This window comes from Myotis lucifugus, unplaced genomic scaffold, assembly GCF_000147115.1.
Source record: "Myotis lucifugus unplaced genomic scaffold, Myoluc2.0 scaffold_114, whole genome shotgun sequence".
NCBI classification, from domain to species: Eukaryota; Metazoa; Chordata; class Mammalia; order Chiroptera; family Vespertilionidae; genus Myotis; species Myotis lucifugus.
Genome location: NW_005871162.1, coordinates 3,564,209 through 3,580,333, shown reverse-complemented (window position 1 = coordinate 3,580,333; position 16,125 = coordinate 3,564,209). Strand labels below are relative to the sequence as shown.

General features: G+C 46.1%; 1 protein-coding gene across 1 annotated transcript in view; it reads right to left on the bottom strand.

Moving 5' to 3' along the window:
- Positions 1–14,996, bottom strand: part of UBR5 (ubiquitin protein ligase E3 component n-recognin 5) — a 191,283-nt gene extending 176,287 nt beyond the window's left edge. Inside the window, exon 1 of the mRNA XM_023757795.1 lies at positions 14,707–14,996. Coding sequence (XP_023613563.1) covers positions 14,707–14,996 — 290 coding nt within the window. The remainder of the gene's footprint in view (positions 1–14,706) is intronic.
- Positions 14,997–16,125: the final 1,129 nt, after the last annotated feature.

The window sequence follows — 16,125 nt, the reverse complement described above, 5'->3', positions numbered from 1 at the left end:
CTTAGGCTCTACTCTGCAAACACATCCATGGGGCACTGGGCCTTTGTTAAAAAAGAATATGACCTAAATGCCACTTACGTGCTGTAAAAATAAACTCTTCTGGTTACACCAGTTTGGGATGATCAGAAGGGATGATGTTTGGATCAGGAGGCTTCCTATTAATTCCTTATTTTCAGTATTTGTTCATTTCACACATATCACATGTCAAATGGTGGAAAGAATTCTATTGAAAAACTCACTGAATGCCCCAAATAGGCCAGAGATGTTACATAATGAATGGAAGTTCATGATCTTTTCATCTTCAGAAGATCTGTGTTCCAATGGAACTCACATTTTATTGATGGACGTAGTAATTACGAGGAGAATATCAGAATTTGGTTTCCTGTGTGGTGTGTACAACATGTGGCATTTCAGAAGCCTGTGAGGTGCTTATTAGAAATGCATATTCCCTCTCTCCCCGACACCAACTAGATGGACGGAGGCAGAGGCTCGGGCGCATCCAAGACTTGGCTCCACGTGTAACCCATTGCCACACACGAGGTGCTGAGCGTGTCCCTCTCTCGTGCGGCCAGGCAGGGGGCATTTGCGAGGCCGCCAGTGTCCTGGCACCACGCCCACCTCTGTGCGCTTGCATCCAACTGTCATGAGTCTATGTATGTCAAGTTGGTGGAAACCCTTTGCGCTGAACAACAAACCAACCTATTTACGTTTCACGACAACAAGGAACGGGGGAGATGGGCAGGCCTCGGTAAAGACGACAGTGGGGGAAACCCTGCGGAGTGGATTGGTTGGCTGCAGTTGTGTGGTGGTAAAGGACAAAGATAGCAAAGAACCTCAAGGATTTCACCGAAGCTCAGCTGGTGTGGCTCAGTGATTGAGCGTTGGCCTATGAACCAAGAGGTCATGGTTCGATTCCCAGTCAGGGCACATGTCCAGGTTGTGGGCTCGATCCCCAGTGTGGGGCCTACAGGAGGCAGCCAATCAATGATTCTCTCTCATCATTGATGTTTCTATCTCTCTCTCCCTTCTTCTCTGAATTCAATAAAAATATTGTGTGTTTTTTTAAAAGGGTGTCATTGAAGTATACTTCAAGGGCAATAAATAAATAAATAAATAAGTGGCCCTTGTTTTAATAAAATATGCATATCCCCAAATTCCACAAATCTACTGCATCAGAAAGTTTATGGTGGGATCGGCAGGGCTAACTCCCTGGGTGATTCTGCCACACACCCAAGTTTGAGAACTTCCGCTCTATCGACGTGACTCTAAAGTGCCTAATGGCAGCGCGGAGCCAAGCTGGCTGCCTGAGCACTGCCTGGCATTTTGTTTCTGTCTCTGATTATTGACTTAACTCTGTACTTCACTTGGATTTCCACCAATATCCCTTTCCTGCTCCAGGAGCTTATCTAAGACATCACATTACATTTAGTCACTGTGTTCTAGTCCCCTCTGCTCTGTGAGAGTTTCTTAGCGTTTCCTTGTCTTTTCACAACCCTGAGAGCTTTGAAGAGTCCTGGCCAGGTATTTTGTAGAACATCCCTCAGTTTGGGTTTGTCTCATGTTTTCCTTACGGTGATACTGAAGTTATGGGTTTGGGGAAAGAATACCACAGAAGTGAAGGACATCATCATCATCATCGCTCCGTAGCCAAGGGGGATTGGTGCCGGGACCCCCTCAGTTACTAAATCGAAGCATGTTCAAGTCCCTTATATGAAATGACTTGGCATTTGCATATAACCTATGCACATCCTCCCATATACTTTAAATCATCTCTAGATTCCTTATAATACCGAACACAATGTAAATGTTATATAAGGAGCTGTTATATGGTATTGTTTTGGGGAATAATGACAAGAAAAAAACAGTCTATACATGTTCAGTACAGATGCAACCATTACAGGCCTCACCACAGTACATGTCAGACTCTGCCCCTCTGTGGTCTCTAGAATGGAGTGTTCTGCTGAATGTAAAATGAAAGGGGTGCTTTATAAGTGGCTTTGGACTCTGTGTCTGGCTAACTACATCCCTATCATCCATGTAGAGGAGGGCTGCGTGTTTAGGGCTTCATTCAGGGATTGGATCCAAGTTGAGGAATGAGGGGCCTCTGAGCTGCAAAGCACAGACCAGTGATTCTCAAAGCCTGGTCCGAGGAGCAGCAGCCTCAGCATTACCTGGGAACTCACGAGAAATGCAAATGCTGGCTCCCACCACCCCAGACCGACTGACTCAGAAACCCTGGGGATGGGGCCAGATGGTTTCTGTTTCGATGAGCCCTCCAGGTAACTCTGAAGCCAACGTTTGAGAACCACTGCCCTCCAGGAGCCTTTGACATCTGCCTTAGCATCCAAGTTAGCAGAATGGAGCTTAGAAGCACAAAGAAGGCATCATGGGTGGTAGGGGTGCCCAGGGTATCCCTTCTGGGGTAGAGGTACGCAGCGTACAGCTGCCACCTGGACCTTAACGCTGCCGAGTGCGTGTTCTTGGGAATGAATGTTTTCCCCAGAGAGCTGGCACCAGAGGGCCGTGTGCATTTCCTAGTCGGGTCTCTAAACAAGAACCTGCAGGAGGTTCCAAGGGAGGCCCAGGGAACCACAGCTTGTCCACAGGCAAGGAATTCTTGCAAACCTGCCCCATCTGCCCAGGTGGGATGTTTAAGGAGAGTTGAGGCTCATTCTTGTTTCCACATAAGCAGAGTGGGGGCTCTGCATGAGCCCCGCCCCCCACCCCTTCTCACTTTCCTTCTCTGGGTTTCAAAGTAGAGCTACCTCGGCTTCCTTCACCCCACCCAAAACCAGTTCACCTTGGCCAACGAGTGTGGGAGACAGAGTTTACGCTCATATCAGTATTTATGAATTGCTGTATTCTTTTCCATACTAACCACGGGAAGCCTATGTTTGCCCCACTCTGTGTATATATGTGTGTGTATCTTGAGAGGTTTTTCATGGCTCCAGAACAGTCTGGGCCTGGATCATTATGCCAGCTGTCTCTGTCAGCAAGTGATCTTATAAAATATTTAAGGCTCCATCCGACTTGGGTATTGGGAGGAGATGAATTTGCCTGTAAATGCCTAATGCCTTCTCTAGGGGTTTGGCCACAGCGCTGCCAGGGGGAATGCTGACAAGGAGCTCTGCACCTGTGGTGCTGGCAGCTCGTCACCCCCACTCAGCAGGCCTTTGCATCAACTGGGAAAGATGCGGCAGACCTAAAATCTGCATTATTCTTCTTTTCATTATATTCGCTCTATTTTCCTTCCTTTGCTAGAAGTCCAATTCAAAAATTTCAAATACCAAAATGATTGTTTAAAAGGATATTTAGATATTTAGCATGGAACAGATTGACATACCTCGATGTGAGGTTGGGGGGACGAGAAGAGAGAAACCAAAGAACTTATATACTTACTGGAGGCCTGGCACATGAAATTCGTGCGCAGGTTCGGTCCCTAGGCCTCGCCTGCAATCAGGGCCATCCTCCCTGGTTGCCCGCAGCTGGCCCTGCCCCCTGCCACCACCCACCCCGGTTCCCCATTTGCCATCAGGCAATCGGAGTCTGACGGCCGGGGGAGGGACCGAGAAGTCGGCCGTTCCCGCCCGCTCGCCGGCCCCGCCCCCGCCACGGGTTGCCTTCTATGTGTGGGGTGACTGGTGGGGCAGGGGCCTTAGCCTGGTGCCACCTGCATCCCCCACCACCCACCCCCGGTTCCCCTTTCCCCATCGGGCGATCAGAGCCTGCGAGTGGGGAAAGGGACCAAGAGGTGGTCAGTGCGCCTCATAGTGACTGGTCGAGCGGTTGTTCTGGTCTTTCCACCGTTAGGGTCAATTTGCATATTGCCCTTTTATTATATAGGATATGCATAGTCCATGGACACACGCAATAGGATAGTAAAGACCTGGGTTGGGGGTTAGGGGCTGGAAGGAGTGGGGAGGGAAGGGGAGGAAATGGGAGATATCTGTAATAATAAAAAAACAGATTTAGTGTCTTGGTTGGTGGCTCAATGGTTGGAGCGTCGGCCTGTGCACTGAAGGGTTGTGGGTTCCATTCTCAGTCAAGGGCATGTACCTTGGTTGTAGGTCGATCCACGGCCCTGGTCAGGGTGTGTGCAGGAGGCAGCCACTCTCTCTATCTCTATTTCTATCTCTATCTCTATCTCTTTCTCTATCTCTCTCTTTCTCTCCCCATCCTGCCCTTCCTTCCACTGTCTCTAAAAATCAATGGAAAGAATATCCTATGGTGAGGACCAACATGAGGACCAACAACAACAACAAAATATTTAGTTTAAAAAGCCATCTTAGTCCAAGCCTGAGGTTGGGGACAAAAAAAAAAAAAAAGGCCCTGAATGGGAAACTGTCCCCTCAGGGATGCTGGCTGAAACCCTGAGGCCTTCCAGCAAGGGGCGACAGAGGCTGGCCACCAGCAAGCTGGACACCACGTGGTCCCTGTGGCAAGAGCAGATTTTGCAATCCCTCTGCAAGACCAGACGTGTTTCTCTAAATGTCTTGCCCTGGGCTGAGAGAAGCTGATTCTGAGGACTGGTGCGCTGGCATTCACACTGGCAGAAACTGGGCTTCCTGCGTCTCAAGTTTCCCAGAACGGTCTGCCTTATTGACTTACACTTCAGGGTGCAAACTGAAAGCTCTTGAAAAGCTGTGCCTATTTACCTCATACCTATTTACCTCATAAAAGGTTTAGCCGCTGTACACACATACACACACACACACACACACACTCCAAGCTGTCATTCTGCAAAGAGAGCATTGTATTTATATATTACATTTTAACTAGTCTCCCTGGTCTCTTTCCCTTGCATTAACAGCTGTTCTGAGGGTCATAAAAAGCCAACCTCTGGGTACCCTACAGTAGTGCAGACTTAACGCGAGGGCTACCCCTGGAATTATGTGTCCAACTGTGTATATGAACATTCCCTCCTAGAGGCAAGAGGTCATGGCTGTCATCAGAGCATCAAATAGGTCGGAACGTGTTTAAGAACCTCAGCAAGTTGTTCACATTTAAATGCCATGGTAATATTAATTCTGTCACCTGCAAATAGATATTCCTGAAGGATCATGATCAAGGTTATTCACCAGTGCCTTCCTGCTCAACACAATACAACACAACACATATACCCCAAATCAGACTCGTAGTCATATTTTTGTTTTCTGAGAATAAAAGAATCTTCGCAATTTAGCATGGTGTTCTTATACCCCAACCATCATCCTAAATTCAGTTGTTAATGTTTGTCCTTGAAGGTTTTAAGGTTTTTTTAATTAAAAGAGAAAAAAAAATTACAGATACAATTTAAGTCCTCATGATTCCTGGTCTAATTTCTCTTCCCAAGAGTAACTACAATGCTCAAATTTAGCATGTATCCCTCCAGCCCATTGTTTAAAGCTTGTACATATATGTAGCCCTGAACAATATATAGCATGGCTTTTATATCTTTAAACTAGAGGCCTGGTGCATGAAATTCATGCACTGGGGGGTGTCCCTCAGCCCAGCCTTCACCCTCTCCAATCTGGGAACCCTCAGGCAGTCAGACATCCCTCTTACAATCCAGGACTGCTGGCTCCCAACCGCTCACCTGCCTGCCTGCCTGATTGCCCCTAACCACTTCTGCCTGCCAGCCTGATCACTCCCTAACCATTCCCCTGCCAGCCTGATTGATGCCTAACTGCTCCCCTGCCAGCCTGATTGATGCCTAACTGCCCTCCCCTGCAGGCCTGGTCGACCCAACTGCCCTCCCCTGCTAGCCCGGTCACCCCTAACTGCCCTCCCTTGCCAGCCTGGTTGCCCCTAACTGCCCTCCCCTGCAGGCCTTATCACCCACAACTGCCCTCCCCTGCCCGCCATCTTGTGCCCACATGGAGGCGGCCATCTTGTGCAAGAGTGTGATGGTCAATTTGCATAATACCTCATTATTATATAGGATGGTATCATTCTGAATGCACCATCCCGCAACTTGTTTTCTTCACTCAAAATTATACTTTTGAAAGCTATCCATATGATATATAAAAATCTAGCTCATGCCTTTGCATTTGCTATTTTGTATTTAAATCTTTTAAAAATATACATATATATTTTTATTGATTTCAGAGAGGAAGGGAGAGGGAGAAAGAGATAGAAACATCAATGATGAGAATGATTGATTGGCTGCCTCCTGCATGCCCCCTACCAGGGATTGAGCCCACAACCTGGGCATGTACCCTTGACTGGATTCGAACCTGGGACCCTTCAGTCCACAGGCTGACAACGCTCTATCCACTGAGCCAAACCAGCTAGGGCTGTATTTTAACCTTTAAATGCAGCACATTTTTTTGTATTCACCATGGATACAATTGGCAATTATATCCAAATGCCAATAGGTACTCAGGTTGTTTTTTATTTCTTGATCTTACAAACAATGCAGCAATGCATCTCCATGATGGAGTCTCCTTGAGTGTGTCCTAGGGTGGACACCTAGACATGGAACTGCTGGGCTATAGAGTACGTGCATGTTCATATTTAATAAGAACTGCCAGAGGGGGTCTCCAGAGTTTTCACTCCTCCAGCAGCACATGAGATGTCGTGAATATTTTCCACCCACAGGGCTCAGATGAAAATGCACCTGCCCTGCCTGGTGCGTGTGGCTCAGTGGTTTAGCATTGACCTATGAACCAGGAGGTCCGATTCCCAGTCAGGGCCCTTGCCTGGATTGTGGGCTCAATCCCCAGGAGGGGGCATGCAGGAGGCAGCCTAATGATTCTCTCTCATCATTGATGTTTCTATTCTCCCTTTCCCTCTCCCTCTCCCTTCCTCTCTGAAATACATTAAAAAAAATTTTTTTTAAAGGAAATGCACATGACCTGAGGCCTCCTGCCTCCTTTCACCTCTCTGTGTTCTGACAGCTACGTCCCCAAGTACAGAGATGAGAGCCCTTCAAGTAAAGGCTTTTGGGGGACATCATTCCCAAATTGTTTTCAATCCATGAGGCACAGGTAACTTGCTGTGGCCTACACCCTGGGGTTGTGTTCCAGCCCAGCTACCAAGACTCTTAGCCTTTATTTCTCCTGACCTGATAGAACTGTGGAAACTCTTCATCTGCTCATACCCGGGTCCTAAGCTGACCCTGCCCAGGGCCCTGACACTGGTTACCTTGTTATCTTGCTGCTTGGTTTGGTTTGTCCATTCATTGCACAAGAACTTATTAAGTCAGTACCTGGGTGAGGGGGTGCGAAGATAAACCAGACAATATGATAACTGCCATCTGTAGAGGGCGTGCACTAGCAGTGTAGGTCTTATCTCGACCAGGCCTTCCAACATGCCTGTGAAGTAGGTACTATCATTATCTCCTTTTGACCGGGCAGGAAACTAAGGTTTTGAGTTCAGGATGATCTCGCTTGCCCAGGCAAAGCTAGGATTCCAGCCCAAGACATCCTGTCTAAACCAAGTAAGAGGAGCTCTTTGTAGAGCAGGAATGAGAGGTCACTTTGGTTAAGGGGATCAGAGGAGAATAGAGAAAATGACATTAGGAATGGGCTAGAATGCTGTTACATATTTTAATGGGGCATATTTTAATGGTGGGGAAGTCAGAGGATGCACAAAACCACGAGGTGGGAAAGAGCAGAATCTGTAGGAAATTGCAGAAGTGGGGTAGGACATAAACCAGGAGAACAAGCTGGGCCTTGAGTGACAGGTGAGGGCATTTTAACCTCAGTCAGTGGAGAGGATGAGTCAGCACAGGCTTTTGAGCTGCAGAGCGATGTGGTCAGAGCCAGAAGTAATAATGAGGATGGAATTATGGGCAAGAGCAGGAAAGCGGGGAGATGTGCTCAACAGCGGTTCTCAACCTGTGGGTCGCGACCCCTTTGGTGGTCGAACGACCCTTTCACAGGGGTCGCCTAAGACCATCCTGCATATCAGATATTTACATGACGATTCATAACAGTAGCAACATGACAGTTAGGAAGTAGCAACGAAAATAATTTTATGGTTGGGTCACAACATGAGGAACTGTATTTAAAGGGCCAGAAGGCTGAGAACCACTGTGCTAGGGGGTCAGAGAGACACGGGGACTGGCAGACCAACATCCCTTCTGACCTGCACCACTGAAGTTGGAAACCTGGAAACTGTAACTCACACACTTCTTTGCACCTAAACTCCTGGACAAGGGTCCCCTTGGCTGGCATGAATGACACAGAGGCAACATGGTGCCAGGGTCTCTTGCTTCCCGATGCAAGGACTTCAGTCATGACAGGAGTCACTTTCCAATTCTTGACAGAGGTAGTAAGATTCTACTAGGTCAGAGTTGGTGTTGTTCCTCTGTTTCAGATGTCTTGTCCAGATTTTTGTTAGCCACCTATACCCGAGTCCTGCTCAAACTAGCTTCAGTGGCTTCTATTTCTGCGAAGGAAACCTACCTGAGGAGCAAGGACTTCAACTTGGACCGGAAGCCACAGAGCTGGAGAGGAGGAGGAGTGGGCGCGCACATTTCAGACGTAGAAATGAGCAGGCTGTGGGGGACCTTGGCATGTGAGATGGAGGAACCCGTCCCAGTTCATGCCGAGGTCTTACACAATGAGGATGTGGGAGAGACAGGGTCATCAGTGGGCAACAGAGAGTGGATTTTGAGGAGCTGGCTTTAATCTAGAACTTTGGGGGAGACCTGAATTCCGGGAGGTGGAAAGAAGAGTCACGCAGGATGTAATTACCTGTTGGAGGTCAGGGTCCTTGCTAGCTTATTCACCATCATAAACTCCAGGCCTGGCTCAGTGCTGGGCATGTTGTGGTACTCAAGAAATAGTTGTTGAGTAACAAAGGAGCCCAAGGTGCAAGAAGAATTATGAAAAGAAAACATTTTTAGAGCAAGAAGAAAGGAAATAACATAGAAGAGATAAAAGAGGTTGAGCCCTAGCCGGTTTGACTCAGTGGATAGAGCGTCAGCCTGCGGACTCAAGGGTCCCAGGTTTGATTCCAGTCAAGGGCATGTACCTTGGTTGCGGGCACATCCCCAGTAGGGAGTGTACAGGAGGCAGCTGATCGATGTTTCTCTCTCATTGATGTTTCTAACTCTTTATCCCCTCTCCCTTCCTCTCTGAAAACATTTTTAGAGCAAGGGGAAAGGAAATACATAGAAGAGATAAAAGAGGCTGAGAAGTAAGAAAAACACTACCAGATATGATGATTGATGATGGATAAAACAGGATATTTTAGAAGTTTTTCTAAAAATAAGCTTTAAAAAACATTAAGTAAAACATACATATAGGAAGTATATATCATATCTGTATAGCTTAATGAATTATCACAGATTGTAACCAACTTCGAGATCAAACACCAGCATATGCCCAGCATATCCAAAGCCTCCCTCCTCTCTCTCAATCATTAACCCTCACTACCTGAAGGAAACCGATATCCTGACTTCTAACACCATAGATTAGTTTTGCCCATTTGAGCTTTTTGAGTCAAACACTGTAGCTTCTTTTGCTCACAATTATGTTTGTGAAATTCATCCTTGTTATTGCATGTAGGGGTTTGCTCATTTCATTGCTGTATAGTGATCCATAGTGTGAATCTACCGAAATGTATCTATATGCTCAACTGTGGATGGACATTTAGCTTGCCTGGTTTTGACTGTTAATAAAGCAGCTATAGACATTCTTATATACATCTTTTTGTACACCTACATAATACATTTACATTGCATACGTAAGTAGAAATGAAATTGCTGGAATATAGCATATGACTCTATTAAACTTTAATAAATACCACTGAAGAAAAAAATAAATTTTGACCCTTTTAAGTTATTTTGGCTGGTCTAATAATCAAATTAACATGAGACAGACTAACTGGAGAAAATGACCAAATGTATTACTTTTGCACAGATGGGGTTCCATAGGAATATGAGATACAAGGACAGTTCAGGCCGTTGAGGCTTATATGCCACCTCGAGCGAAGGAGAGAGTGGGGGTTGTGGTTTGGGACTTCAAAAGGCAGGCAGGCAATTTACAGGAGATGAAAAAGCAAATGTTTGGCAAATGAATGTTTGCTGGGTTATCTTTAACAATGGGACACAGGGGGGAGTTTGATTAAATGGGCTCTGCTAGGTTCCTCCCTTCCACCGACAGTACCTAGTTCCTGTTAATCTATAGTTACGTGCAATGCTATCTCCCTTTCTGGAGCAGGTCCTCTGTCCGAATTCTTTCAGATAGTTAAGAAGGTCAAAGATTTTTCCCAAGTCTTTAGTTTCTCAAAAATAACCAGCTTAAGGCAATCAATATCCCCAAAGGCACATGTTAGGGTAGCAGTCAATCTCTGCTTCCCCTCAGCATCAAACAGGTTTCCAAAGTGGTTGGATTTACTTAGTATACTCCATCCAACATCTGTACTTTGCATTTGCTCCAAAAAGGGATTAGTGGTGCTTCTTTTGTGTTCCATTTAAGACATCTTCGCTGACTTCAAAATCATGGAGATGGTCTCCCATTTTATCTTCTAGAAGATTTAGTGTTTTACCTTCACACTTAGATCTACATCTTGGCGTTGATGTTTACATATGTTGTGACACAGGGGATCAAGATGCATGTCTATGTCATTTGGACATCCAATTGGCCCAGCATCCCTTATTTTAAAAGACTGCCCTTTCCCCATTGTTGCAGAATCACCTCTAACCTGTATTCTGTATCTGTGTTTGTGCGAGTCTCATGATGAGCTCTGTTCTAAAATTTTGGTTCCGCCATTTGCCCAGGTCCTATAATGTTTCCCTCTTAATGTTTTGTATTCTTTGTTCCAAGAAGTAGATATTAGTGGCCAGTCATGTATCCAGTTTGCAGTGAATGCTGAGATCCACAGGGAAGGCTGTGCTGGATGACTCTACTGGGAACTCTTTCCCAGAATTCCTTTCTCTATAAGATTCTGGGTTGCGTGGGCCAAAAGCGAAGCTGTGTGAGATTCAGGAAGCAGAAACGAACCAGGCACCACAGTCTAAAGGCTGTTGTTGGTAAGAGGTGGCGAGACAGACTCAGACGTGCCAGCAGGCTCCGGTTCGCCCTCATTCTTCCTGTCTGCCTGCACTGCCAGCCACAGCAGCCCGGGCGCTGCCAGCAGATGCTGTGCTTTGCAGCTCAGAGGCGCTGTCATGAGGAGCCAACCATCCTCCCTCGGCTTCTACCCCAGCCCCCTCCGATCCTGCTCCAGCAGCTGGTGGTGCCTGGTCGTCCCGATTTCCCTGCAAGTCAGGACTGGTGGTGACTTGACTCCGATCCTTCAACTCCCCTTTCCAGACCTTGACCTCCCCAGCTCTTCCCAGAAGTATGTAAGGTCCATTTCCTATATGTGGGGCGCGGCCAGGGTGTTTGGACAGGTTCAAGCCTTGGACTACTGAGAGGGCACAGTCCTCTCATTGCCACGTGCAAGTCCTAGCTTGGATGGCAGAGCCCTCCCAGCACAATTATAGCCAAACAGCTGTAGTTGTAAGCTTGAGCCTGTGGTCCGAACACATGGCCCCGCGTGCCTGAGTGATAGAGTTCAGGTGCATGTAGTGGAGTGGGATTGAAACCAATGAGAATGTTGTAAACAACTTGATCACGCCCTTACTTTGCCTCGTGGCATCTGCTCTAAAATAAAGACACGGCTTGTGGGCATGGTCTCTCTCCCTCAGAGAGGGCAGCGTCCCACCGAGACCCAGCTTTCGTTCTCTTGTCTGTCTTTTCTAAGCCTTTCATCACCCCACTCGGGTTCACCCTGGGCCGTGCAGTGAATTCCTTATCCCATAACTTACAGTGGTTCTGCTTCCCTGCTGGGCCCTGTCTGGCACCCACATGTTGAAATCATCAACGCAATGCAGCAGTAGCAGGCCCCACACCAGCACAGCGATAAAATGGGCAGCGGATGACAAGCTGACGGAAGAACTGCGTCAGGGTACTCCGGGCTGACAGCCCTGGCAACGTGACCACGCTGCTGATTCTGAATTCGAGACCCTGAAGCTGGTTCACTGACCTCTCGGCTTGTCCTTCCCCTGCCCCCTTCCTAGCTTCTTTGAATCATCCCTCCTCTATGCCCCTGTCTCTCTCCCTCCAGGTTGAAAACCCATTTGGGGGCTTGTCTTGCGAATCTCTGCATTCCTCTTTGCCTGGAGGGAGCAATCAGAAGCCGTGAGTGAGTGATTCGCTGTGGCTGGGAGAGCTCGCAGAGGGAACACATAAGTGTAGGTAACATTTTCCTGGGGATCATGTGCCAAGTACTGTGTGAAGGACTTTACACATTAACGTACTCATCCTCACATCACTTCTCCAAAGCAAGTACTATTATATCCTCATGTTATAGATGGGGAAACTGGGAATCGGAGTAACTAGAAAACTAAACCATCACCACATTCCCCTACTAATTAATATCCAGACAAAAACTAGGGATGGGGGGAGGGGGGCGGGTGATTTGTCTTCGAATTTAATAGTTTAAAAAGAGCCTTTCCTTATGAATAATCATTTTAAAATTTTGGTGTTTTAAAATTAAATGTGAATATGCAAGGGAGGCCTGGTATATGGGAAGAATTTCTGTGCATGTAGGTTGTGGGGTGGTTTTTGTGTCAAAAATGGAAGCTAAGCCCTGGCCGGTGGGCTCAGTGGTTAGAGCATCAGCCTGCACACCCAAGGGTCAGGGGTTCGATTCCTGGTCAAGGGCATGTACCTCCATTGCAGGTTCAATCCCAGGGCCTGGTCAGCGCCCATGCAGGAGGCAACTAATCTATGTGTCTTTCTCACATCAATGTCTCTCTCTCTCTCCTTCCCCCTCCATCCCTCCCTTCCACTCTTTCTAAAAAGCAATGGAAAAAATATCCTTGAGCTTGGCTGGCATGGCTCAGTGGTTGAGCATCGACCTATGAACCAGGAGGTCATGATTTGATTCCTGGTCAGAGCACATGCCTGGGTTGCAGGTTCAATCCCTGGTGGGGGTTGTGCAGGAGGCAACTGATTAATGATTCTCTCCCATCATTGACGTTCCTCTCTCTCTCCCTCTCCCTTCCTCTCTGAAATAAAGAAAAAAAGTTATGTATTTTTTAAAAGCCTCTCACTCAAGGGTGTGTGTGTATGTGAGTTTATCAGTGGTTTAGTAAAAGTGGGGTCTTGCACTTCAGCTCATGACATTGAACATGATATGACCCAATCATTACTCCAGGTACCTTTGAGTGTGGCCTTATCTGGAAATAGCGTCTTTCAGATGTAATTAGGGATCTTGGGATAAGATCATCCTGGATTTAGAGTAGGCCCTACATTCAAGCATGTCTTTAGAAGGGAACGGAGGAAAGACAGCGAAGAAGGCCATGTGGCGATGGAAGCAGAGAATGAATGCAGTGATGTCACCACAAACCCAGGAAGGCCGGAGCGGGAGGGTTCTCCCTGGAGCCTTTGGAGGAAGTCGGCCTCCTGCCACCTCAGGCCTGTACTTCTGGCCTCTAGACTTACGGAGAGAATACATCCCTTTCCTTCTAACCCAAGTGTGTGATCATTTGTTACAGCAGCCCTAGGGCCAATATATATGCTTTTACCCCCACTTTACAGATGGGTCCTGTTTTTATGCAAAGAGCCGATTTACGCTGGATGAACGTAAAGCTACTGAGTGTCCGTAAGTGAAATGATCAGGGACCGAAACAGGAAAATGAGGACAAATGTGTAGCCCGTGTCTCTCCTGGAGAAAACGATCCTTTCACTTAATGTGCGACTTCGAGCAAACACCAGAGCTCTTTTTCCTGGGTCAGGGAACCCGTCTTGGAAGGAAAACGCTAGCAAAATAGAACTCAGGGGAACGTGAAAAGCAGCTCCATGCAACTCTGTGGAAGAGACCAGCCCAGCCAGAACCAGCCCCGGAGACTCATGACTTACACGGTGGGGACACTTTGAGCAGATTAAATTAATAGAGCAATTAGGGGCAGGAAGCAGGTTTAGCCTCTTACAATCTAGGAGTCAAAGGGGAAGTTTTCAGAGCAGTTTGGTTTGTAGGAACAAATTGCGTGTTGCATTTTAATCTTTCCTTGTTTGGTTTCTTTTTAAGGTGCTGAAATGGCAAGTCTAGAGAGCAGTAAATAATCACAGATTTCTCCTGAGATGCCAACAGCGGGGCATCATTAATTTTCAAGTCCACCCATTTCCCAAAAAACCAAGGAGCCGTGCCTGGACTTGAGGGTTTGATCCACTTACCCGGGGGGAAGATTTCTAACCCACACCATTACAGACCAGGAGGCTTTTCTCGCCTTTCTTAGGAAAAAAGTTTGCATTTTTCCATAGTTGCAAAATAATAATAAATGCTCAATGTACAAAACTTGAAAAGGCACAAGGAAAATAAAAGGAAAAAAATAAATACCATCATCTCACTTCCAACATATTGAAATTTCTTTTCCAGTATTTTAGATATAGCTAGAGATGGAAATACGTAATTCAAAATCAAACTGCCTATAACTGTTCATGGGAGGGCTGAGGTGAGGCAAAATGCAGAGAAAAAATAAAGTAGCTAACATTCAATAGTATTTACTTTTTGCCAAACATTATTCCACGCACTTCATACATTATTAGCTAAGAACTTTTGCCTATCGCCACGTTCGAAGATACTGCTCTGAATTTCATTTAATTCTCAGCAACTCTATGAAATGTCAGTGCATCTTTGTTTCATATATAAGGAAACGGAGGCACTGAAGAACCGTGCCCCAGACCACAAGCCAGTAAGTGGGAGAGCTGGGATTTGCTACTTTACTTGGGAAGCGAGTGATGGGCTGTGCCTGCAAGCGCAGGACTTTCTCTTAGAGACCGATTCCGTTTCTCCGTGTTGGTCTCTTCTGTCCCGGGCTGAATTCTGTCAGTCATCAGGGAGTCATGGTTTGTAATCAGGGAGTCATGGTTTGTAATCTTGGGGTGGAGAGCACGAGGTAAAGAGGGGGTGGGGAGGAGGGGATTGAAGAGGGAAGAACCTAGCTCCAGCTCTACGGCCAAGTCCTTGGCTAAGGCCACGCCCACGCCCACTATGGCCACGCCCATGCCCACCATAGCCACGCCCACCCCGCACTATGGCCACGCCCACCCACGGCCAGGGCCCAGCCTGCCCCCACTGTGGTCTGAGCCTAGGATCGTGGAGATGCTCACCGCAGGAAAGGTGGTGCTCCGAACACTAAGGAAAAGTCTGCCACACACACATTTGCCTTGTGCAGCTGGTTTTGGAGAAATTCAGGGAAGTGGCTAAATCCCACGTCTGAGCTGGGGCAGTGAAGTAGAAAACGGAGCCTCCGTGGGCTGAGAATGAGACGGGAGGCAGCAGTGAGCCCCTGGGAATCTGGATATGTCTGGGGCAGGATATTGTACTTTCCACAGACTTGGAATAGGGGATAGAACCAGTTTCATTTTAAGCCTAAAGGGCTGAATAACCTGGAAGAGAGATACACATACATATACACACATGCTCTCTATGACATGCCTGTCTTATATATTATTATGTAAAACATGTTTGATATAAACGTACAAGTAGATACGTAAATAATTCTCTAGAAAAGTGCATTATATATAAATCTATGTAAATACAGTGTATATTATATAAATGTATGATTGTATTACATAGCATATATAATATATATTATATGACATATATACACAACAAAATTCACACATTTTATATATAAGATATATAAGCACATATTGATATAGTTCTATTAAAATATAACATTACATATGGTTTTAATCTTTCCTATTAAATTTTGTTTTGCAAAAATGGGACATTATTATACATAATTTTATGGGGTTTTACTTAGGAATACACTGACTATTTTATCATTTCAGTAATATTCTTTTACAATATTATTATTAATATATTTTTATATTCTATATGAAGACATCATAATTTGCTTAACCAGTCTTTTATTTTGGTTATTTGGGCTGTTTTGAGTTTTTGTCATAAATAATGTTGCCAATTAACTTTCTTATAAATAGATCTCTGATTTGACACAGAGCCTGACTGGAAACAGATGGCACGCTAAAACTGGGTAATTTTTAATTTATTTTTATTTTTGTTAATATATTTTTATTGATTTCAGAGAGGAAGGGAGAAGGAGAGAGAGAGAGAAACATCAATGATGAAAGAGAATCATTGATCAGCTGCCTCCTGCACGCCCCCCACTGGGGACCG